The 25,784-nt window shown below is 31.4% G+C and overlaps 1 protein-coding gene across 2 annotated transcripts in view; it reads left to right on the forward strand.

The window, feature by feature from the left end:
• The window catches only part of LOC115875890 (fasciclin-2), a 469,599-nt gene that overhangs the window by 351,937 nt on the left and 91,878 nt on the right, over positions 1–25,784 (forward strand). For both annotated transcript variants that reach the window (XM_030891453.1, XM_030891454.1), the window contains exons 2-4: positions 10,793–10,989; positions 22,680–22,812; positions 24,029–24,291. In XM_030891453.1, the coding sequence (XP_030747313.1) occupies positions 10,793–10,989; positions 22,680–22,812; positions 24,029–24,291 (593 nt within the window). The remainder of the gene's footprint in view (positions 1–10,792; positions 10,990–22,679; positions 22,813–24,028; positions 24,292–25,784) is intronic.

The following is a 25,784-nucleotide window of genomic DNA, read 5'->3' on the forward strand; positions in this document are numbered from 1 at the left end:
ATTATAAGAATTGGCTATAACTTGGTAATTTTTCTAAACAAAATATTATAGCTTATATAGCTGAAAAGCTTAAAAAATGGTGCTCTTTATAATGTCATGGCCAACTATGGTTTCCATTTAAAAAAACATTTGTTTGTGTCATACGTCAAAAATGACAGGCTTTAGAAAAAAACGGAGGACACCATCCCACTGAGGATCATGTGATTATCTAAAACTTCTTTGTCTAAAATGGATTATAATGGTATTAGGGACAATTTTTAAAATAGACGAAATTTGTTTTTTTTTAAATATCTCTCTATCAAAATAACTTAAAGTGTATGTAGTAATAGTGATATTATTTTTTAAGTTTTAGTTTGTGTAATGTAAATTGGAAAGAACCGTTTAAAAATATATTTTGTCTTTTTATAAGTTAAGTGAAATTAGCCAACAAAGATAAGAATTGGGTATAAGTAATTTTTCTCAAGTCATGACCAACTATGGTTTCCATTTAAAAAAACATATGTTTGTGTCATATGTCAAAAATGGCAGACTTTAGAAAAAATCGGAGGACACAAACTCATTAGGGATCAGATTATCTACAACTTTTATCTGAAAACTTTTTGTCTAAAATAGATTATAACGGAATTAGGAACAATTTTTAAAATAGCAAAAATTTGTTTTTTTCGAAATATCTAGTAAGCCATAAACTTTTTCAAAAATCTGAAAGGTGCATATTTATGACCCCACAAAACTACAATTCTTTTCCCATTTAACCGACTCTCTATTTACAGCAGTTTCCGAGATCCCCAGAGAGAACATCGTAGAAAACTCACCCTGTATGTACATCTTTCCTCGATAATTTGTTTTTTGGTTCATCTCAAAGCTTTATTTTTATTAAAGATATTCGCTTTCGAAGAGGACAGTAACGATTTACAGCATTATTAGCATTAAAAGCATGCCTTTGCTTTTGGTCCTCATCAACGTACCTATGAAATAGAGTTTATTGTTTTTCTAATGTCACCGTCACATTATTGTTGTTTGTTGGGATCTGCTCAAGCAGAGGTGGTTTTAAGTCCAGAAGTGTATCCACTATATTCTTGCATTGATTGAACATGGTAGAGCTCAACTTCTTGCCATAAAACCATCTCTGATTAAGTAACTCCGCAACAATAATAATATGATTATTCGACGACAGTGACATTACATAAATCTTAAACACTATTTCATTGGTCTGTTGACTAGGACCAAAAGCAAAGGCATGATTTTAATGTGAAAATTACGAAAAAATGTTAGTGTCTTCTTCAAAATCTTAAACAAAAAAAATAAAGCTATTGAGATGAACCAAAAACTAAAAGAACAAAGAAATAAAAGGTGCACCTAGATGATAAAACGATTTTTAAATTCCTTGCTTTGTTAACATATTCCACAGGGTGTTTCAAACATTCACAAAAACATTAAAATTTTGTTTTCCCCCCTATAATTGACAGATGGGAACTTCATTTTTGATTTAGAAAGAGATACTAAAATGTCAAATGATTTAGCTACAAACGAGGCTACAAAGTTGAATTGACTAAAAAATACAGAAAAAAGTCATTTTTATGGATAATTATGGATATTTTATTATTTAATGATTAGGTATTACGTATATAAAAATTGTGTGTGCACTATGTGCGCATATTTGATTAGATTAGTGAAACTTCTTACTAACAGCGATTGACTTAAGGATTCAATTTAAAAACAGCTATTGACTTGAAGGATTCGATATTTCGGGCCATATTTATTTAATTAAAACTAATCCCAGCTATTTAAATATCAAATTACCTAATAAAACTAAAGTAATAATTTAAAACAATTGAAACATAACCTAAAATAAAAGATCTCGCCGGCCGGCCCCGGTTGTCAAAAACCCGCACATGCCCATTTAAGCAATTTTTAAACATTATTTAGAAATAGCATTTGGTGTAATTGATCCGCAAATTACGTCAGGCGGTAACGTTATTAGCGGGTGTTGCGTTAAAAATTGACTCGCGCATATCGTAACCATGATAAGGTACGCGTAAATAATGCATGATGCTATTCGGTTTTCCGATATCTCTCTAATAACTGTGCCGGTCAGGCGCTCTGCAAAATTTTAGAGGCCATAAGTGGTCGTGCTATGTGCGCAAACTAGTAACCTAACTAGTGCCCGATTCCGAAAATTGGAACCACGAAAAACAATAAAGAAAAAACAAAGTTTATAATCTGTATAATCTGTGCTAATGTCATGTCCTAGAGATAGATTGGACATTGATATAAAACAAATAGGTCCGTCATTTAGAGCTACCTGGTGATCTGGAAGAATATAATGGAGAGTTTTGGCATAACATATTTTTAGCGTTTGGTTACTTATTAACGATAACTAAAACGGTAACGTTATTCAAGCGCAAAAGTATTCCTTCTAAAATATAAAATAACAAATATAGACTTTTTACTACCATTTTATGTTTTATTAGATCATTAAAAGTGTAACATAGTCAAAGAAAAATTAAAATTATGAATACATACATTTTAAGCACCAACGGTAGAGCACATATCGCCTGTTTATTTGATTTGACAAATAAATTATAATATAGTAAAAATATTATAGAGTACCTACTAATTAACTGTTACTAAAAATACTATATATTACCAACTATGTACTTACTTATTTATGATTAAATTATTTTTTTTATTCGGTTCATAAATTTATCATTTCTAAAATGTCAAAATGACTTTAATAAAACAGTTTAGTATCTAACACGAAAATGATGATCGACTTGAAATATCACAATGCACAAACTAATAAAAACACAAACTATAAACACAACTCACCGAACTTTCCGACAAATTAGAAATATCTGAATTAATAATTATTTAAATAATGATTACAAAAAATAACTTGACGGATCACCAACATTTTATCAACTAGACCATATAGACGTTAGTCAACATAGAGGCTGTCATGTCATCTTCATATATAAATTAGAAACCTATATTTTAATGCTTTTTGCGCCGCCTGGCGATGTGGAAGAAACTAAATTTGTAGATCTATAAAATTACCTTTGAATGTCTAGGGCCTGATATAGGCTAATTCAAACTTTGCAACACTTGATAATACCATGAAGATATTAAATAACAATGACTTGCTCAGACATACGAAATTAGCTTACGTAACAATTCCCTGAAACTTCACCATTACTCGGGATTTGTATTATTATTTGTTCCCGTCAATACACTATTAATATTGATGACTCTATTATCTCTTCAAAACTCCATAAATACTCACACGGAGAGGCAATATTCCTACCCTTTTGTACTAACTCTATTCAAGAGCGAAACAAAATGTTATCTTTGCGTGCAATTTTTCGGCTGGGGACATGGAACTTCAGAATTCATTCACCCCACTTTACAACTCGAGTGTCATCTTTTACAACGGGGTCGTTTTTTTTGTTCCTTTTTTTTAAAACGAGGGTGCATGGCACAGAAACAAATTATATAGGCAAACAGTTCGCCATTGTTTGACAAAGTATGGAGGAATAGACTGGACAATCCATCAAATAAGATAAACGATCTTTTCGGTGTCCTTGTATTAGATGATTCAACAATGAATATACAGCGGTCGGCAATAGTGCGTCGGGCGTCAGTAGTTCCTATAATAAAACACTTAAAACAGTAAGTATGTCATAATCATCATCATTTTCAGCTTATTCAACCCTTTCCAATTATGATGTAACTTCTCTTATATAGTATTTTTGTAGTTGGGCCCATTGTTGTCTATTGTTAGCTATGCGGGCCCCAGTTATCCCTGAATAATTTCCTAATATCATGGTCCTATCTCAGGCTCGGTCTTCTTCTAGGTCTCTTAATTTCTCGTGGGTACCATGCTGTAATTTTTGGGGTTCATCTTTTGTCCTTCTTGCCAGGTGTCCTGTCCATTATTACTTGAGGGATTTGATTCTATGGATGACATCACTAGATCATGATCTAGGATTTCATCTATTACCTGGGACGTTTGTCGTATCCACTCTATTCTTTTACTGTTTCTCTTGGTCATTCCCAGCATATTGAACCCCCAGTTCCCTGTTCCAGGACTCAGTCCCAGCTCCAGTGAATTCCCAGTTCCATTGAACGTTGTGCGACCTACAGTTTCCTTATGATGTCTGTTTTAAGTGTCCAGATTTCGCATGCATAGGTCATAACTGGTAGTACACATTGGTCGAATATTTTCTTCTTTAGATAGAGTCGCATTCTAGATTTGAATATGATTGAGTTTCTTCCATAAGTACTCTATGCTAATTTTAATCTTCTGTTGATTACTGGTAATAGAGATCCCGAGCTGTGTTAGTTGTCCCAAATATATACAGGGTGATCCGAACTGTATTCCGGAAACTTCAGCAGCATATTCTGCAGATAAAAATAAGTAAAAAAGTTCTTATAAATGTATGTCCTAAAATGCTTAGTTTCGGAGATACAGGATGTAGAAGTTTGATTTTTATTTCGATTTTTTCCAAATAATTTCTGAAGTAACATCAATATTTGTATGAAATTTGGTGTCTGGGAGTTTTTTGATATGAGAAATTCGATTTTGATATCAAAATGACTCCTACTTGTAGAGGGCGCCACCTACATATTTTTAACTGGTTTGAAGAGTAATAACTTTTCGTCCGTACCTGTATAAAACTACTAAGTAAAAAAATATACATTTACGACGTTTTTAACGCAAAAAAGATCTCTTAATAAAAACCGCTACGAGTAATAGTTCTCGAGATATTTGAAATCGAAATTATCAATACCTAGCATCATTGACATAAACATGTTGAATAAATAGTTAATAGACGGAAATCATAAATCTGAAATGTTTTTGTGCCAAACCATCATCAATCATCATTTTTTCGAAGAAAATTTTATTATTAATTTAAAAAAATAATTTTTTTCCAAATTTACCTTTTTCAATAATGACATGTATTGACTATTCCCATTCTAAATATCTCGAGAATGGTTGCTCGTAACGATTTTTACCAAGCAGTTTACTCAGCAGTTCTATACAGGTACGGGCAAGAAGTTATTAGTCTTCAAAACAGTTAAAACACATGTAGGTCATAATGACATCAAAATCAAATTTCAATGTTTTTCAATCAATTTCAATGTCAAAAAACTAACAGACACGAATTTTCATCCAAATATTGACGTTACTTCACGACGGAAAAAATCGAAATAAAAATGAAACTTCTACACCCCGTATCTCCGAAATTAAGCATTTTAGGACATACATAAGAAGTTTTATTATCATAAATAAGAAGTTTTTTACTTCTTTTTATCTGCAGAATATGCTCCCGAAGTTTCCGGAATACAATTCGGACCACCCTGTATATTATATCCTTCTACTATTTCCAGTATTGTGTTATTTATTAGAATTTCTTTTTTTTTTCACTAGTTCGTTGCACAAAAGGTACAAAGTATGTATTAGGATGTATTTCAGGAAAATATTTTAACTTCTACATGGTGGCTCAAAAAGTGTGAGTGGATTACGATGATTTTTTTTTAAATGGAACACCCCGTATTATATTATTGAATTTTTTGCTTCCTTTCTGCTCACTTTACATAATCCTAAAATATTATTAAATATGTTTTGATAGTTTGAGAAATATTAATAAATAAATAAAAAAATATTTTTTCGCCTTATTAAAAATTATTAAAAATACAAGAAATCTCCTGAAATTAAAACGGTCCTACGTTATTTACTACAGTTGGTCTGTACTTACTTTCCTACAAATATCGAAATCTTAAATCATACAGGGTGTTCAAACTTCTATTCCAAACTTTCTAAAATATAAATTAGTTTTTCTTGTTTTTTTTTATGCGACACACTATACCGGGTGCGTCTCAAAAGTGTTCAACCCCTATAACTTTTTTATTTTTTCAGTTAAAAGCACGAGATTTGGTATGTTAGTATATGACATAAATTGGCATTGATTGACGTATTCAATTGTTTTTGGTCACTTCCTGTTTCACCGGAAATGACTACAACTTTTGATTTATAAATGGCACCCTCGGTATTTTTTTACTATATTCGATTGAAAATGACACTCTGAATCGAATGACATATCACTATCACCAACTATACAACTATACAACGTCAACTTTTGACATATTCGCTCAAAAACAAATTGTATTTTAAATTTCAATCTAGAGTGCCATGACTGTGTTAAAAACACTAACTTTTAATCAAGGAGCCTTGGAAAAATATATTTGATCGTCTAATGTTTTTAGCATCTTGTTCTGGCCGGTTAAAAGATGCCCAAATCGTATCGTTAAACATATCTCAATTTTTTCAAATGGAACGAGGGTGGCTCAATAGCATATTTTGAAAAAGCATTTTTTACGAATAATTTGATACCACACACTTGGTATTTCGAGTCAAAATGTCGTTATGAACCGCATGTTACAATTTCAAATAAACCATATGCGAACATGTCAAAAGTTGACATCATATGTCAACTTTTTTATGTCATTCTATTCAGAGTGTCATTTTCTATCAAATAAAGTAAAAAAATACCGAGGGTGCCATTTAAAAATCAAAAATTGTAGTCATTTCCGGTGAAACCGGAAGTGACAGAAAACAATCGAATATGTCAATCAATCCCAATTTAACATAACAAATCTCGTTGTTTTATCTGAAAAAATAAAAAAGTTATAGGAGTGAGCCACTTTTGAGACGCACCCGGTATATTATTCATTTTTAATATGGAGAATTAAAAAATAAACATTTTTATATTTAAAGTATTTCAAAATTTTTAACAGTTGTGTAATATTATATTACATATTGGTATTTCAGCAGTAATTTTTTATCAAAGCCATCTAATTATTAAAGCGCGAATATTTGCGTAACCGCTAAAAATTTAACATGCTTTAAATACAAAAAATGTTAATTTTTTAATTCTCCAACAAAATCTAACAAAAGTGTATTACACAGGGTAATCCATTCAAAAAACCGAATGATTTTTGTCTGGTATTTTACCGTTTTGTTTATGTTATGTTCATTAAAATCAAAGAAGCGTTAACCATACATTACTAACTTATACAGGTGCCTGTGAGCAATACATTTATTTTTATTAGACTGTATTAAAAAAGTCCCTCTTATTTTTCGTTTAGAAGCTATCGCTTCTTTCAATAAATAATAAAGGAAGTTAATAAAGTTCTAGTGTTTAAAAAAAGTCTTATTTATCAAACTGAACAATTAAGTTCAATTAACTTCAAATTCTCGCTCGACCAAAGTGGAACAAAGACAAGAACTTCGACTGAAAACGTGATAGAATCCAAAAACTTCTCGATACGGTAAATGGAAAATCAGAGCGAAATTTTCTAATTACATGAGAGCCCGCTCGAATGGATCTAGACAGGCGTATAATTGAATGGGTGCTCGATAGAGGGCAGGAGTGCCGTTGTGAGCACATTGCGGACATCTCGAGGGGATGCAGTTTTAAATGAAATTATGTAAATGGGTGTGTAGAATACAGTTAATTGTTTAAAACGGATGTGTATAGGGTAAAATTGAGTTCAAAAAATTTATATTTAAAAATATACATCTGTATACATAAATAATTATTGATTTTTAAAATATTATTCGCAAACTAGGGAGAGAGAAAGCATATAACGAACAGAGATGATAGGTGTTAGGTAATAGTTTTTAGATTACCGTTCGAGACGCATTGATGTTACTTTGGTTTGTAGGTCTTAGTTATTGTGACAAAGAATATTATTAAAGGTAAATGTTTCCTCATTATTTAACTAATGTTAACTAAATCCTATTATTTTCATTTCTTGTTCTAATATTCTGTGTTATAGCTTTTCGTTATTTATTTCATCTGAGAATTAGATTATATAATAGCACGAGAGCTAGCAACGTCGGAAAAACAAGTATTCTAAGACGTCTGGCTCTTTGATATATCTTTTACTATGCTCTCCAGAACAGCATGCGCACAGTGGTTCCCATATAGGTCATTACTTAGAAATATTAATTTCAAAATGTTTGCATGAAACTGTTGCTAATACTTTTCTTATATTCCCCTGTAAACGATACATAATAAATAACAAAATCAAGTAAGCCTAGTGTAGCGCTTTTTTTATTAGAAATGTCACATTTTTGCTACTGGTATCAAGCTGACATAAACAGTTTTCAGATAACACCAATTAATTACTTATTTTATTAAAATTGATAAAAGCTGTTGGCTTTTCTGTTATGGACATTCGAAAAGAAGGTATAAAGAACTGTTTTTTTTTTCTTTTTTGCACTTAATTAAACCTAAGTAATATTAATTTATGGCAATTTATTTGAAGGCAACAAAAATAGTATTTTTACATTTTTGCTTGTCAACCTTTAAAACTTTCTTCTCTTTCTTTCTCTTTTTCTCTGTTCTTTCTTTTTACTACTTTCCCTTTCAAATCCTCTTAAACCGCATGAAAATACTTGTTGCTTAAAGTATATTGCATATAAATTAATTGCCACTGGCTGCCGCGAATTGCCGCCGGATCTTATACCGGGTGGTTAAAGATTGACTTTTTGTCTTAAAATAAAAATAACTTATTTTTTCCTCTTCGTGTTAACTTATTTCGTGGACACACTGTATATCAATTGACAATAAAATTGTATTTATAAAATGAAACAACTGTCTCTTTTATTTTTTCAACATTTAAAATAAATTTGACCTCTTCAGTAGGAAAAAACATGTACATAATATGTGCAAACATAATCTGTATACCTTTCCGAATAGTTAGAACTTAAAATGCAAATCACACGAACTGGGCCCAATTTTTTTAATACATATTACATTAAGTTCTTTATACACATTTATTTAGCATTTTTTATCAATTTCTATCAAAAAAGGGGCAGTCAAGCTATATCTAGATATCTAACAGTTATGACCGCGCAGCTAATTAAGGGGAACTACTGTGATGCGGCCCGTCTGGCTCCCGGTAAACGTTGTGTTCCCTACTGCGCGTTGAAAGAAGATCCTATATTTTTATTAGTCCTTTAAATTCTAGTATTGAATATAAATCGAACATGTCTCCATAGCGCAGTGCGTAGAGTTTCCGACCACGAACCGATGATTCAGAGTTCGAATCTGGGTCAGGCCAAAGACTTTTTTATTTTATTTTGGTTTATATTCTGATAGTAAAGTATTAAATATTTGTTTTTTTTTAATCACCAGATTTATTTAATACTTTACTATCAGAATATAAACCAAAATAAAATAAAAAAGTCTTTGCCCTGACCGGGTTTCGAACTCTGAATCATCGGTTCGTGGTCGGAAACTCTACGCACTGCGCTATGGAGACATGTTCGATTTATATTCAATACTAGAATTTATAGGACTAAATTAATAAAAAAATATAGGATCTTCTTCCGATGCGCAGTAGTGAACGCAACGGGTATCGGCAGCCAGACGGGCCGCATGCTGTTCCAGAGAGCATAGTAAAAGATATACCAAAGAGCCAGACATCTTAAAATACTTTCTCAAAAACTTTGCTAGCTCTTAAATTATAACATGTGTATGTATTTAATGGCATCAATTTATGCTGTGAATAATTTCAATTTAAAAGTAATCTAAATACAATCGTTTACTGTCCATGCGTGCCAGTGATTTTGGTTCAGTGTGACTATAATGGCCTTGTATTGAATGTAACATTTTTCGACCGTGACTGGGCAATATCTTAAAATAAAGAACAAAAAGAACAATAAATAGAATAAAGCCGGGACCCCATTAGGCCACACGCCACGCCGCGCAATTCCACCCCACGTCTTGACGGTCTGTGCATATGTTTTTACGTTTAATTACAAGTGTTGTGTACACACTAGGGCTCACGCCACCCCACGCCGCGCCATCCCACGCTATCACACATCTGATGGGAGATTCGTTTGTCCCAGATTTCATGTGTACACTCTTTCCCACGTCGCAACACGTGGACACACATGGGATAGCGTGGTGTGACGTGGAGTTTGACCTAATGGGGTCCCGGCATAACTCATAGACTAAAGATATTTGTAGCAAACCTATCAACTTTAGCTTCGAGCCTGCGGGTGTGGACCTGCTAAACTAACAATAAAAAATATTATGCTTTCAATGTAATAAATGTGGAATGTATTAACCTACAAACCTCGGTATGAGGACAGTTTTTGTAATATTATTCTCTTTTATTAAAGTTCAGAACAACATAGTTGAATTGTTTGGAATTTTGATCAAGATTTTCTCTGCAGTGCTCTTTTACTTATGAATTCCAGGCAGAGTACGGCACTCCTTTGATTTGATTTAATAAATTAAATAGCACTATTTACAAATTTAGCGTTTGATTTACATAACATATTCTCCTGAAATTTCCCTAATATTGCTTCTGTCGAGCGCATCCGAGGTAAGTCAGAATAAAAATATGTATATAGTATCTCAAGTTTTTTCAATGAAAAGATTCTTTTTAAAATAGGTACTACTTATCTGGAAATATCCGATATATGTCTCTAAAATAATATATTGAAAGACAATCAAAATGGTATAGAAGCCTATCATACATGAATTTAAAATGGTACTCAGTCAGTTAATATTTTTAAATTAAATTTAAGATTTTCCATTAAATTTCAGCTATATGTTGCGTATGAATAACGTGAGGGTTGCATAAACAAATATTTTAAAGTTATATTTTTTCTTTAAAGATAAAACTATTGAACGAAGAATAGTTCTAGATATTATAATAAATGTTTCCTAATTTTTTATTAAAAATAATTAATTTTATGATTTTTTTACAGGAGGGGCTGAATCAGGAATATCGTTACAAATTCTACCAAAAGAGAGACCAATTCGCAAAGAGATTGGAAGTAGCTTTGTGTTGACCTGTAGACCTAGCAGTGCACCAGATATCAAATTAGTCACCAATCTTGAATGGAGGGACAAAAATGGGAGAAGGATCGATGTTATTAACAGGGCTAGCCCTATTTTTGTTCAGGTAAGATTATTGCATTTCCCCATATACACACAACTAAACTTATATGGAATCCCTCTTTATTTTTGGCTAAATTTCTTGCAAGGATAAAAATTGGTATACAACTTTAAGATAAGGCTTTTTGTTGTAAATAAACATGATAATAAAGAATAAATGACTGCTGCGATTTTTTTTTTTTGAATTTTGTGTTCAGTAGTAAAATCACGATTGTCCGGTAATTTTCATTCAATCCAAAAAAATTAAAAATTGCCTTATGTTGGCTTAACAGATGTATAGAAGGGAAGAATTATTGCTCTCACTGAACAAGGGATGTTCCAGAGAGATGTTTCAGAGATAGTAGGCGTTACCCAGGGTGTTTTGTATCGAAAACATATCCAAGGTACTTGGAATTAGAAAAACAAAGGATAGGCCCAGACCCAGACAAAGTCGTCAAAGAGTCACAACTGAACAACAAGACCGCCTTGTGTACTAAATTGCTAGAATAAATCCCAATGTTTCTTATCCAGAGCTACAAAGATAACTTCTGGCAGCTACAAGTGTGAACGTTTCAGTTGAAACCATAAGGAAAAGGTTTAGTGCACAAGAGTTAATATCAGATAACCATCGAATTCGGGTTCCCAGAGCTCCAGGAAGACGAGTGAGACTTCAGATTGCCAAATCTGTACCAAGATAAAAAGGAGGAACTGTAATGTTCTGGGGAGCTATTATACTGGGAGTAAAAACACCATTGTTACCACTTCAACAAATTTTAACGGGTCGGAGATATGTTGATTTGGTGCTAGAACCAATCTTTAGTCTTTAGAGAGTTGCAATTGGGGATAATTTTAACTTCATGTACGATAGTGCACCTCCCCATATCACCAGAGTGACTAGAGAATGTTTTGAAACGGAAGATTTCATAGTTTTGGACTGGCCTGCTTATTTACCAGATCTAAACCCTATCGAACACTTGTGAGACTAGCTCAAAAGAAGGGTTAGAGCTCGTTGAAACAATCCAGGAAATCTCGCACAGCTTATTGATGTAGCATTAGCAGAATGGGAAAACATACCCCAAGACAACGTGGATAATTTAATAAGAAGCATGCCAGCGCGGATAGAAGCTTGCACAAGGGCTAGAGTTGGCAACAAGGAATATTAAAATTGTCAATTTTCTTTTTGTTTATGCTTTTTGGCCATTAAAAATTTAAATCTTAAGTTCGTTTCAGAAACCAAAAAAATACCATTTTGTTTATTTCGGGAACAGATTAATTTTTTTATTGCTATATGGTTTATTTTTCATTAAAAGTCATTGGTAAGGACTGATTTTTATTCATAAACACAAAATTTTCATACATCTTAAAAATTATGAAAGATAATTGACGATTTTCCATATAAGTTTGGTTGTGTGTATTTTTTCATACCAATTAAATACTTTCAAAAAGATATCATTTTTACTGGCAATAGTAGAAAAAATGTATCGAATATATCCGCTGAATATAAAATTTTGAATCTAATAGACAATGAGTCCAGCGGCGTATCGTGGATTTATATACAAGGGGATGTAATAAGTAACTGCAATTTTTTTCATTAGTCTACGTTACAAAAATAAAATATACCTACACAAAATGTAACAGGTTATACAGGTATTACATAGATTTTGTAGAGAATTTTATGATCTATAATTTTTGTCTGAGATAATTTTATGATAAAACTTACCGTTTTGCTGAAATTTGCGAAAATTTTTTTTTTTCGGGAATTTTGATCTTTGACCAAAAAATAAAAAAGTATACTTCTAAGCATTTTTTTTGTTGTTTTATTGGATAAAACTGCCCTTCTCATCTCATATTAAGCATTAACATTATAAACAACTATTTTTCCTATAGCTCATTGATACAAAAAAAAAATTCTGCCACCATCAACATAATCTTGCTTGACATATTATTAATCTCACTTTGTGTACTTCCCTATTTCGTTGTGCAACAAAATCACTTCTGCAAATTGAAAAATCCTAGGGAATAATTAATTTCCATCTCGCAGATTAAAATTTAGCACTATCGGAGCTCCATTTACGGCCTTTTAGAGAATGGGGTCTTTCAGAAAGCCTGAATATGAGGGTCAGTACGATATTTTTTCAGCGAAATTCATATGGGCGGGTACATATATAGGGTGACACTCTATTCAGTAAAATATGCTACCAAAAGTTTTCTTTTTGTGATTTCCGTTTATTTATCACATACCTATTAATTTATATATGACAAGAAGATGAATTATACAGTATGTATCAGATAAATGGAAAAAATTCGGTTATAAAAAAATGAAAGCTTATCACTGATACGTACCTTGATATTTTAAGTTACGGTATTATTTTTTCGACAAATACTTTTTATACAGGGTGTAAAAGTGGTCAATGCCTACTTTTTTATTTTAAATTATAGGTACTGTAATATTTAAAATAATAAAATTGGTAGTAAATTAAATATATTAATTTTAATGCATTTAAAAAATTGTTTCTTGTAAATTTCTGTTAAATCCTTAATTTTTCTGATATTCAGTTAAAACATTCAAACGACTGTAATACTGGGAAGTACTAAAGTGAGACAACATTTTGCTAAAGCCACATAATATTTCCGAAACAGTTGAAGATAGGTATTAAGGCAACCTATATGAAATATATCTAGAATATTTTCTGACGACAATTTGAGCAATATATAGGGCGTTGTATTAAAATAAAAGAGTTGGTATTAACCACTGTTTCATGACGCACTCTGTACAAATTCATTTCATAGCCAAAGCTAAGGCCGTTTTTTTTTTCGATTATATTGAAAATATTGTTAAATTTTCCTAAAAGTCGCCAAAATCAAAAGGCGTTTCTATGGTAATATAATTTCGTTTACATGCTTTGATAGATGATTATTATTAATTTTGATTAACGTCATATTTTTTGCTGTTGTTAAAGTATCTTATTTTTCTGTAACTATCACCACCATTTCCGGGGCATTGAACTAAATAAATTTTGTGTACATTTAAATTAATTAATTTAGTCTTTTTTGTTTGCAATTGAGCTGTATAATTTCTGTATTATTAATCCGGTAAATGATGGAGATCAACAATTGTAATTGATTAAAATTTTATGTTAAGATGAAACTTTTCTGAAACAACATTCTGAAAATTCGAATAATGAATTGAATAATGACAAGACAAGTGACAAGTGACATCTGTCTAAAAAAATTTAGAGTGACGATTTGGTTATGTCAAATTTAGACTGACAATTACTGGTTGCCTAACGTAACGATTAACATTAATTTAAAAATAAATCCTCAACTCTGAATTATGAACAAAACATTTAAACAAAAACAGACCACAGACTACACAAAAAAAGTGTTGGTTAGTAGCAGTTAGTAGTCGGAGATATAGATGTAGTAGTATTTTGGTTTAATAGGCTATCCGACCGGGTAATATAATTATTGTTTTTTAATAAAAATTTAAAAAAAAAACATTATAAAATTATAAAGTATAATTATATAAATAAATATAATTTATGTATAAAATAATATATCCTTCAAATCCAATACTATTTTCACATCACCGTTTCCGTGGCATTGAACTAAATAAATTTTGTGCATCTTTAACATTTTAAAATAGCAAAAAATATAATTTTATTTTAAATTCTATCACTACCAATCTGTCAAATAGTCAAATAATGAAATCGAAATTATGTTACCATAGAAACGCCTTTTAACTTTAGGACTTCTTTCTATTAGGTTTTAATCTTGGAAAAAAAGAGCTATTTTTCATACAAAGCTGGGTCCACATATGTAGCATCTTCGTGTATCATATCTCCGTCGCGTTGCACCAACATGTTTCATGATCGCTAGTTTGGACGCCGAATTAACGCGATCATATGGTACACCTTTATGATACCGTATCTGATACATGCCAATCCGAATTTTGGCGCGTATCTTAACACTGCGTATCGGATACACGTATCACGATCTGTCATTTGGACGTGTTTTGATACAGTATAACGATACAATTGACTTGATACGCCGTGACCCGTCTTGAGGCGGTTTTTCTCCGATCTCCGATGAGAAGAATTGATGAACATGATACGACGATACAAGGTGATTTGTTGTACCGTCCATATACAATGATACGCACGCTTGTACGCTGGTACGTATGAATTTTATAAGTATGGACGCTTACTTTGGCACGATATGCATATTCAGTCGACACAGCCCAAATAAACGTCCATATTTACGATACAAGCTCTTGATACGTGATACATGATCCTGATACAATAGAGTGCTACATATGTGGACCCGGCTCAAGACGATAAAATGGTATTTTATCGTCGTGTATAAAACAATATCTTTTTCCATAGCGAGTTACGTTTTAAAAAATATTCAGAAACTATTATTTCAAGGAATTTATTACGACTAGAAAAAATATTGGACTGGGTTGGCGTTGGTTTCTATATAAATTGGCAAATAAATAAAGCTATATCTTTAGTTGTCAGTTTTGAGTCAATATTTTTTTAATTCTCTTTTGTGTCGATCGCTGATTGAATTGGAGCCTGAAATGGCTCAAAACGAAGTAAGTAAATTACCAACAGATATTCAGGCTGAGGCAACAAACGCCATATCCAGACTACTTCCATTTAAATAACCCGAATAATAATGAAAAGGAATACAAAAATTTTCAAAAATGGAAGCAATTAAAAAACGTGCGAGAAGAAAAGTTTGTAACCTATCCTCGTTATTAAAGTATCATTTAAACTACCTTTGCTGTTAAAGTGCTATTTTATCTACTATTTTTGATAGATATAAGGCAATTTTAACTGTTGCTATGGAAAAAACTATATTTTTATGTTTTTTTTTTAATTTTCTCCAAAACGGTATGGAAATTTGAAAATGTATAAATGGGATTAACCGTTTTAGAACAAGCAAAAATTTTTATGAAGAATGCATTTTTCTCAAAAAACTAAAAAAATACAAACTCAATAAATATGTTGATTTTGACTAACGAACAACTTCAAAAATATGACAGAAATTACAATCTGCTTTCGAATTAAAATGACAGAAAACAACTCTGGTATTGTCATATTATATCTCGCTTTAGACAAGCCAGAAAATCAATGTGAAACCTGATCTGTTTATTTTTCTGAAAAGTGTTTCACCCTGTACAACGCACTATTTTGTTACGCAATGAAATACGAGTGACATTGCCGTTGACTGCAGGGCATTTTCCGATTTAATTCAATTACGGAAAATAGAATAGAGTGTTTTGGGAATTGTTTTTTGTCTGCTCCTTTTTTATTGTTCCGCTCCATGTCGTATAATGAATATAAATAGGGGTAGCGTTTATTTGGAAATCACGAAAAAAAAAAACAAATATAGTTCATATCAATTAAACTTTTAGTCGCGTGATTAAGCTTGACCGGCACAGCGTTAGCAACTTTTACATATTTTCTTTTAATCAAAATATATTAACAGAAATAAATTAATTATAAATATATAAACAGTTATTATTTACATCAACAAAACTCACCTTCTTAACAGCACTTAGGGGACATGAAGGGTCATTACTAGTACTTTCCCGTTCCAAATAGTCTCATAAAATTGCGATGAATTTTTATGGCTACTAAGCTATCTTGTACACTTTTGCACTAAAAGAGCTTCTAAAAAGAACAATGTTCGACTGCAGGTAAAAAATGGTCTGCTAGTAAAAAAAATTAAGCTAAAGTATCACAACCTCGATCACAACATAATTCATTTAAACCAAAAACTCGTAATACAAAACTAAAATGTCAAAACGAACGATAAAGTCAGGAATTAAATAAATAGATGTGGCATCTTGACAATTTGACCATTTTTTGCAATACTTTATAATACCACCTGAATCCCCAGCGGGAAATTTAAATTCCAGTTAGTCAGCCCCGCGCCGAATATGTTATGTACAGGGTGTCCCACTAAGAATAGCTCTCGGCTGTATATCGTAAAGTATTAGCCGTAGAGCTTGCGGAAAAAAATATTTATAACTAATGAGACTATGAGAAATTGCTGGAAATTATTTAGTTTATGGAAAATAACGAAATGGAATTTTTTAAAAATTTTGCCTAGATACGATGTACTATAAATAATTGCTTCATAATCTTCAGTAAATTTTGGATCTTTTTTGTTAGAACCATTTTCCCCTATCTGCTAAAATAAAGTGGTGGGGGGAGGTTAGATCTGTTTTTATTTAAATATTAATAACTCCGGACTGGATCATCGGAATCCAACAAGCGAGGGCTCGTTTAAAATAGCGTTTCTTACTCTATATTGTACCATATAAACAATAATAATAAGCTTTTGAACGTAGACGCTAGGGGGCGTTGTCTTACAATTTAACAAACATTGCGCGTTTTTTTAAAAAAATAAATGCGATAGTATATGTAGTTTTAGCTGATCCCGCGAAAGATCACAACAATGCTATAAAAATCGGAGAAGAACTACTGGAATATGTAGCGGAATTCAATTATCTCGGCAGTTTGATTTCGGAAAAGGCCAATATCGACTCTGAAATTCAGCACAGGATTAGCAGCGCTTCAAGAGCATTCTGGAAATTAAAAGACAAGGTTTTCTACAACCATGACCTGAGCACAAAAACGAAACTTGCAGTGTACCGAGCAATAACAATCCCCACCATGATATATGGGAGCGAAACCTGGGTGCCGTACCGCCGACACATGAACGCATTAAACAAGTTGCAACAGAGACACCTTAGACAACTCTTAAGAATCAAATGGTTCCATCACGTCTCAAACGTATCGGTTCTTGAAAATGCTAACTGCGAGAGTATTGAAGTCATGGTTACAAAATCCCGACTAAGATGGGTTGGTCACGTATGCAGAATGCAAGAAAACCGCATACCAAAATCACTGCTTTACGGTGAGCTTGTAGACGGTAAGAGGATGCCAGGTGGACAACTCAAAAGGTACAAGGACATTTTCCACGAAAACTTAAAGGGGATTAATGTGCAGAATGAGTGGGAAGTAGCAGCTCACAATAGAACGCAATGGAGAAGAATTATAAACTCAGTTAACAGCGAGAACCAAAAAGTTAAGAGGCAACAAAGCAATGAGATTTTTGAATGTCCGGAGTGCGGTAGAAAAATAACATCACGTATTGGGCTTTTCAGTCACAGAAAAGCTCATAAAAGAAAACGCCTTGCGTGACCATCTTCTGATGCGTGTCAAATACTCGTCAGCGAGTAATGGCAGTATGTATGTATGTATGTAACTTTAAATAGAATATTTTAGGCTGTTTCTGTTTCTGATAGACCTCTAAAAGAAAGCCCTTATTTGGAGAAAATCATTTTAGAAAAATATATTTTACTTCTTTATTTTTATGGGTTGAGTTGTACTTTATTACAGAATTTACATAAAAAATATAATCTTTGTTCGCTTTTAGGTTTTATATTTAATTATTTGTTCAGGCGAAAGTGCAGAGCATTAAAAACGCTCAAAAAAGCGTAATAACGCTCCTAACATGGTTTTATGGGTGGAAAATGGGAAAAAAATAGAAAATGGAATTATAACGAGTTGCGCGCATTTGCGAAAAGCGCTAGAAACGGGAAAATCAACAATTATTAACAGAAAACGCTTCGTGAGCTTAACATTATCCATAGTTCAACATTTAAAAACCACACTTTTAAGATTAACTGGTAACTGGCGAAAGTATTAAATAAATAGGTACCTATTCATTGATTCCTCATGAAAAAAAGTTTGAAAAAATATTTTTATAAACATGGGCGCGGAGCATAGTTCTAAAAATACAAGATGTTAAAACTTTAAAAATAGGTATTTTGTAATTACCTTATATGCCACTATTTTCTTTTAATTTGCTATAGGTTGCACTGAACATAATTGTTATAAATTTCCTTAAATTTAAGAGTTCCCATTAATTAGTATGTAGCATAATATTCGTATATATTTGATACCCAATTAAACTTTTAGTTACGTAATCCAGGACGCGATTTTTAAATTCATTGCAAACTATAGTCATATTCGGCGCTGGGCTCACTCACGGGAATTTACATTTCCCGCTCGAAATAGGTGGTATAGTCTGTGAAACGAATAACTTTGAATTTGACACTTCCCGCGGGCTTTTCTAGTGTTAATTTTATTAGGGGTTAGCAACTTGCGGCCATGCTGACGCAATGCCGTCTCTAATAGAACAGCCTCGGAGCGAGATTTATGACGTCACGCTAACATAATTATTCCTTATATTTTAGTGATGGGCAAAACTGTTATTTTTAGATAACAGTTGAAACTGTTATAGTTATTTATAAAAAACAGCTTAAAATAACAGCTTAAAAATAACAGGTTTCTTTATTTTACTGCTAAATATCTGAAAGAGTATGAGGCGGTCACCGCCAGGCGTATTAACGCAGTTGCAAGTTGCAACAATTTTATATGCAATTTTTGGATTATATTCGACACTATTTTTTTATATGACACAACACTGATGAAGGCTATAATGTTAGCCGAAACGTTTTTTTAAACCAAAAAAATAATGAAAACCAAATGAAAACTTAATCAGCGTTTTTCCCGAACCTAAATCCCAAGAAAATCAAGAATTTTAGAATAATTTTACATTATAAAATGACAGCGATCTTTATTTCATAGCCATCGCTGACGCATTTTTTCTATGATATTGTATTATTTGCAAATATAATTTTTAATGATACTTGCAAAATATATGTACATATAAATTTTGTGAATGCAAATAATAATACATCACTATTAGTATATATTGAATGTTTTTTGTTAAATTAGATCGATTTTCAAGCCCCAAAATTTAAAATATATTTTACATTTTACACATTATCTTATGTACCTATTCATTATATGTATATTGTAAAACATTTGCTGCATTTGTATGGTTCATAGTTTATTTGCCAAAGTATTTATTACTATAAATAGGTATATATTATATTTATTAACTGTATATTATGTATATTTCATGTAAACTATATCATTTTTAAAATACAAACCAAAAATACGAGGAATAATTATGTTTTCCATGTATTCTACAACATATTTATTAATCCGTATCTAATTAGCGTGACGTCATAAATCTCGCTCCGAGGCTGTTCTATTACAGACGGAATTGGTCTGATATTTAGAAATGTCAAAAGCTGATGACATTTTACTTTTGACAATTATGCCATTTCGTGTTGATTTTTGCAAGAAGAGGAAGAACTGTCACTTGTTTTATTATTTTCCTTTTCTATTTCACGTAAGTAAAAAGAGTTACCTATCTGATTCGTTCAGGCACTCAATTTAAAGAATACTTAAAGAATATCAGTAACTTTTTTGACAAAGGGGTTTTATATTTGCCATGTTGGTAAAAAATAACGGTCAAAATTCAAAGTTATTCATTTTATAGACTATAGCGCTGCTGTAAAAAATGTGAAGTTGCCATATTTATTTATTTATTTATTTCTTGATATTGTCATTCGTTTTGACACTTTAGTTTTGTATTAAAGATTATTTTTTGAAAAAAATGTCTATACCTATGTGGCGGATTCATCTCTCCAAAAAATCCTTTATGGGTATTTCGCCACTGCACTGCAAGAAAATCTACAAAATAAAATAGTTATTTTTTGTAAACACTTCTCCGTTAAACCTAAACGGACACTGCTTATCAGAAGTTATGTTTACAGTTATACAAATTTGCCTAACAAAGAAAAAAATGCTTAACGTTTCGGAAAGTTTATCTTTTTCTGTCGTCGCGCATCGGAAGCAAAAAAAAATACAAAGAATAAAGAAAAAAACTATTTAAAATATTTAAATTCAACTATTCGAGAACACTTTACTTTTTTAAAACAGATACGTCTACAAGAAACTGTTGACGTTCTGTTAAAATGACATTATATCAAGTTAAACTTCAAAATTAACAATTACTACCTGATAACAATTACTTAATAAGGTAAAACCAAAAAGCCCCAAGCTTTCTGTATAATTATTTTTAAATTTTACGTATGTTATGTTTATTTATGTTATGTTCTTTAAAATCAAAGAAGCGATTGCCATACGTTACTAACATCTACAGATGCATGAGCAAGACATTTATTTTTATTAGATTGAATTAAAAAAGCCTCTTTTATTTTTCTTTTAGAGGCTATCGCTTCTTTTATTCTTCTTATTAAAATTCATTCTGTGTTTCTTAATTAATCTTTATGTTTTTTAATTCTAACATTTAAGGGTCTAGATGTTTCACCAATGGAAAATTTATCGAATTCTCATGGTATTTGGTATATTACATTTTTTGTTTGTTGTTCTGTATTCATTGGTTTAGTATGTGATAAAATCGATCTAAGTGTATTTTGTGTTTTGAAAGATGTTCGTATGTTATATTGTTTTCCTATCCTTCTTATTTTTTCCGAAACGCCTCGTATGTATGGAATTCTAAGTTGTATATATTGTGTATTGTTATCATTGTGTCTATGATTTGGGGTTTGTATTTCGTTTAATGTTTTGTCAATAAAATATGGTGGATAATCGTTTTTTTTTAATGTATTTTATGTGGTTTATATCTCTGTTTAGTGAAATGTCGTCTGTACATATTATTTTTGCCCTATCATATAAACTTTTTATAACACCTTTTTTTACACTTATACTGTGATTAGATGTGATATTTAAGTATCTATCTGTGTTTGTGGGTTTTCTGTAAACATCTAAAATTAGTTTATTTTGAAACTTTGACACAAAAACATCAAGAAATGGCAAACGCTATTAGGTACCTCTCTCTACTTCTAAAGTAAATTTTATGGTAGGTTCGCGAGAATTTATATAATCCAAAAAAATGTCTATTTCAGAAACGTTATGTTGCCATATTACAAAAATATCATCAACATAACGCAGCCATATTACAGGCTTTTTTGAAAAACTATTTATTGTATTATTTTCAAAATCTTCCATAAAAATATTACTTAACATAGGAGAGAGAGGTGATCCCATTTCCATACCGAAATCTTGTTGAAAAATGTCATTATTTAATTGAAAATAAGTACTTTTAACACAAAGTGTCAACAATTCCAAAATACTATCTATGTTTAATTTTGTTCTATCTATTAAATGTGTATCATGTTCTAATCTATCCCTAACTATTTTAAGTGATTTATCTACCGGCACATTAGTGAAAAGACTAACAACGTCAAAACTAACCATTAAACTGTTAGGTTGTGTAATAACAATATAACAATATTAATTTTTGAATTTTTTTTCTATAAAGTGTGGTGTGTTTTTAATGTATGAATCGGTGTTATTTGCAATCGGATTTTATATGTCTAGTAAAAATTTTGGTAACGGATGGCATGGAGAATTTATACTACTGACTATAGGTCTAAAAGGTATACCCTGTTTATGTATTTTCGGTAAACCGTATAAATGAGGTAGTTTACTGTAATGGGGTGTTAATAATCCACATTACCTTCCTTGTATACCGAACGGCTCTAGCATGGCAAGCTGTACCTTGCTATTCCCAAGGCGTTAAACGCTATATACGGGAGCTATTATTATTAAGTTTAATACATATAAGTACCTAACATACGATTTTTTTGATGGAAAAGGTTATTTGACAAGAAAATGAATATATTTTGTAGTCTAGCCATGTAAGAATGTTAAATCTATGGATCGCGATAACTAAGCCACCTTTTTAATATTCCAGAAGATGGCTAGCGATTCAGGATCGATGCTCCACTTCACCAGCCTCACCGATAACCAAGCAGGAACCTACAGCTGTCACGCCACTTACTCCAATACCGAACATTTATCCGCATCTGTGGAAGTCAGCACGTTCGGTAAGTCGATTTATCTTGGAATATCGAAAAAGTTTTGATTGCACAGAGTTGCCAATTTTATGATTTTTCCCTAAATTTGGAGAAATATGTTAGTGATGGTAAAACGTTAAGTAATTCGATTTATCTTGGAATATCGAAAAAGTTTTGGGATTGACGCCTATAAAAAGTTTGAAGCGTTGCCAATTTTAAACTGTTTCCTGAAATTTAGGAAAGAGTTGTTGTAGTAGTTGGTTGAAATATTCAGTCGATTTTATCTTGTAATATTCAAAAATTATTAATAACTTTTATACAAACTTATTTTAGAAATTGTATCGAGTCTAACCGGAAATTTTAAAAAATATGCTCAAAATCGTGTTAACTGTATTATGTAAAATATAAAATACGATTTAGAATAAAATAATGGATATTCTAAATTTTATGATTTTTCCTTAAATTTGAGGAAATATGTCGATGAAGGTAAAACGTTAAGTAATTCAATTAATCTTGGAATATCGAAAAAGTTTTTCGATTGACGCCTTAAAAAGTTTGCAGCGTTGCCAATTTTAAACTATTTCCCTAAATTTAGGGAACAATTCTGGCAGATGGTTAACACGCTCAGTCGATTTATCTTGGAATATTAAAAACTTAACGTGCAAAAAAAGATCTATTCTCATTCAATAACTTTTATAGAAACTTAACTTTTGAATTTGTATCAAGTCTAGGCTGAAAGTTTAAAAACTTTTCCTTAAAACTGTGTTAACTGTATTATAGAAAATACGATTTAGAATTAAATAATGATATTCTAAGACCTCCCCTAAGGCTTAGAAATTTCTTAAGAGACTCTTAGTGAAGTTGTTGCTTCGGAAGTTTGCCTGGAGCCTGGCGTTACACGACTCTCATTAATTTTAATAACCACAAGAAAACTTTATCAACTCCCTAAACAAACTGATTTTGGGAAAGATTTAATAGACAAATTTATATGTGTTTCTTCTGTTTGATTATGGTGGACAGGGTGCCAAAAATATCAAGATTTTTTCCAAAAAATTATAGATTTTTTAAAATCAGATTTTTGTGGTTTTGATCAGACTTTCTTGATTATAATCAATATTTTTTGTTATTTAAAATAGATTTCCATTATAATTAACGATTTACTTCCAAGTCTATCCCAAATGGTTACATCTTCGTAACTCTGTCCGTATGTTGGCTGTTGCAATGTATGTTTTTTTTTCTTTTTCAGTGGACATAAGTTTTTTAGAAGCCCCTGAAAATCAGTACCCAATAGCAGGGAGCCATTCCATCATCAAATGCAAGGTAAAAGGTAACCCGTACCCTATCATCGAGTGGTACAAAAGTGATACCATAATAGATGAGAATACGCCGAGATACCTGCCGAAGAATGACGGTCTCTATATTACCAACGTCACAGAAGAAGACGATGGACTGTACAGGTGCACAGCCACAGTGCCTCAGACTGGGGAATATAAAGAACGAAATATCAAGGTAAAGAAACAATTTTAAGTAAAATATATTATTAGGTTTTGGAACACTATCTTTTAAACATAGTTAGGTTTCTGGAGAAAATCTAGGTTTTTTCCACTGGAAAAGAAATCTACAAAATATAAAAATGTTTAATCCAAACTAACCGACAAAAAATACTTAACGTTTTAAGAGGTAGTCAGGTGCAGAAAGACACAAAGAAAATGAATATAATAAAATGGCTTGGAAAGGCACAAAGATAAAAGAAAAAACTATTTAAAATATCTATATGAAACCATTCAAGAACATTTTCGTTTTTAGCATACATTTAAAATAAATAAATATATTAAAAAAAATGTATAAATATAATATATAAATAATTATATTGAACAAGGATTGAACGTAAACGGTTTATAACAGACGTAACTACTCAAAACTAAAATGTTCTTAAATAGTTGTATTTAGATTTTTTAAATAGTTTTATCTTTTTTCTTTGTATTTTTTTTTGTTTCTAGCGACAAGAAATATACCTCCTGAAACGTTAAGCATTTTTTCTCGGTCAAGCAAATCTTTTACTAATAAAAAAAACGCTGACAAGTTGATTTTCATTTGGATTGAACGTAGTTGTGTTTACAAAAAAGAAAACTTTTATTTTTTAGATTTATTTTAGCTGACATACACCCAGCCATTGTTTCTAAACGAATTCTTCACAATTATGCAGCAGAAATTTCTAAAAAGAGTCCCCACACGCCCATTCCATTGATTCTTAATTTCTATTGGTGTATTGCTTCCAATATAATTCAGACTCAATTAGAACTAGTTTTGTTTATAAAAATAGAAACATATTTTTGAAATCAAGTAAACAAACTCGAAATTCGAATTCCACCAAACAGACTGAAACCGCGGATTTTGTTTTGGAAATGTTTCCTGTAGTTTCAACTAGACGAGTTTTTATCATGCCTTCTTTATTTGACAATTTATTCATCATTCTATGTAGACTTTTAAGGTACAATTTCCTAGCGACGTGTATGACACCGTAAATGTCTAAAACTATAAGTCCAAAGTAATTGAGTGTAAAAAAGCAAACGCAGAAGAGATCCAGGGTTGTAAGCCCGTACTTCCGAAGCCTAATTACCGATTCGTAAATTTAACCACATTTCCATGAGGTTCCCTCTCCTAGCTGCCGATGGCACATTTCATTTGGATTCATTAAACTGCCTATTTGGACGCAGAAACTCTCCGACTTTCGATACGATAATGCAGTTATTTCGAAACAATCTGATATTAATTTGATGGTCTAATTTACTCGTTGGTCTAATTTACTCGTAAAATTAAGAAATTTTGATGAAAATTTACTACTGAATATACTGAAATTAAACGATTTAATGCTAAAGTTGTACCTTTACTGAATTAGAAATTAAAATCATTAAGGCTTAAAGTTAAACAGACTCAGTTAGAACTAGTTTTGTTTACGAAAACACAAAATGTTTTTGAAACAAAAGTAAATATGCTCGAAA

The sequence above is a fragment of the Sitophilus oryzae genome, unplaced genomic scaffold (genome assembly GCF_002938485.1).
Source record: "Sitophilus oryzae breed Bouriz unplaced genomic scaffold, Soryzae_2.0 scaffold_1396_pilon_pilon, whole genome shotgun sequence".
NCBI classification, from domain to species: domain Eukaryota; kingdom Metazoa; phylum Arthropoda; class Insecta; order Coleoptera; family Curculionidae; genus Sitophilus; species Sitophilus oryzae.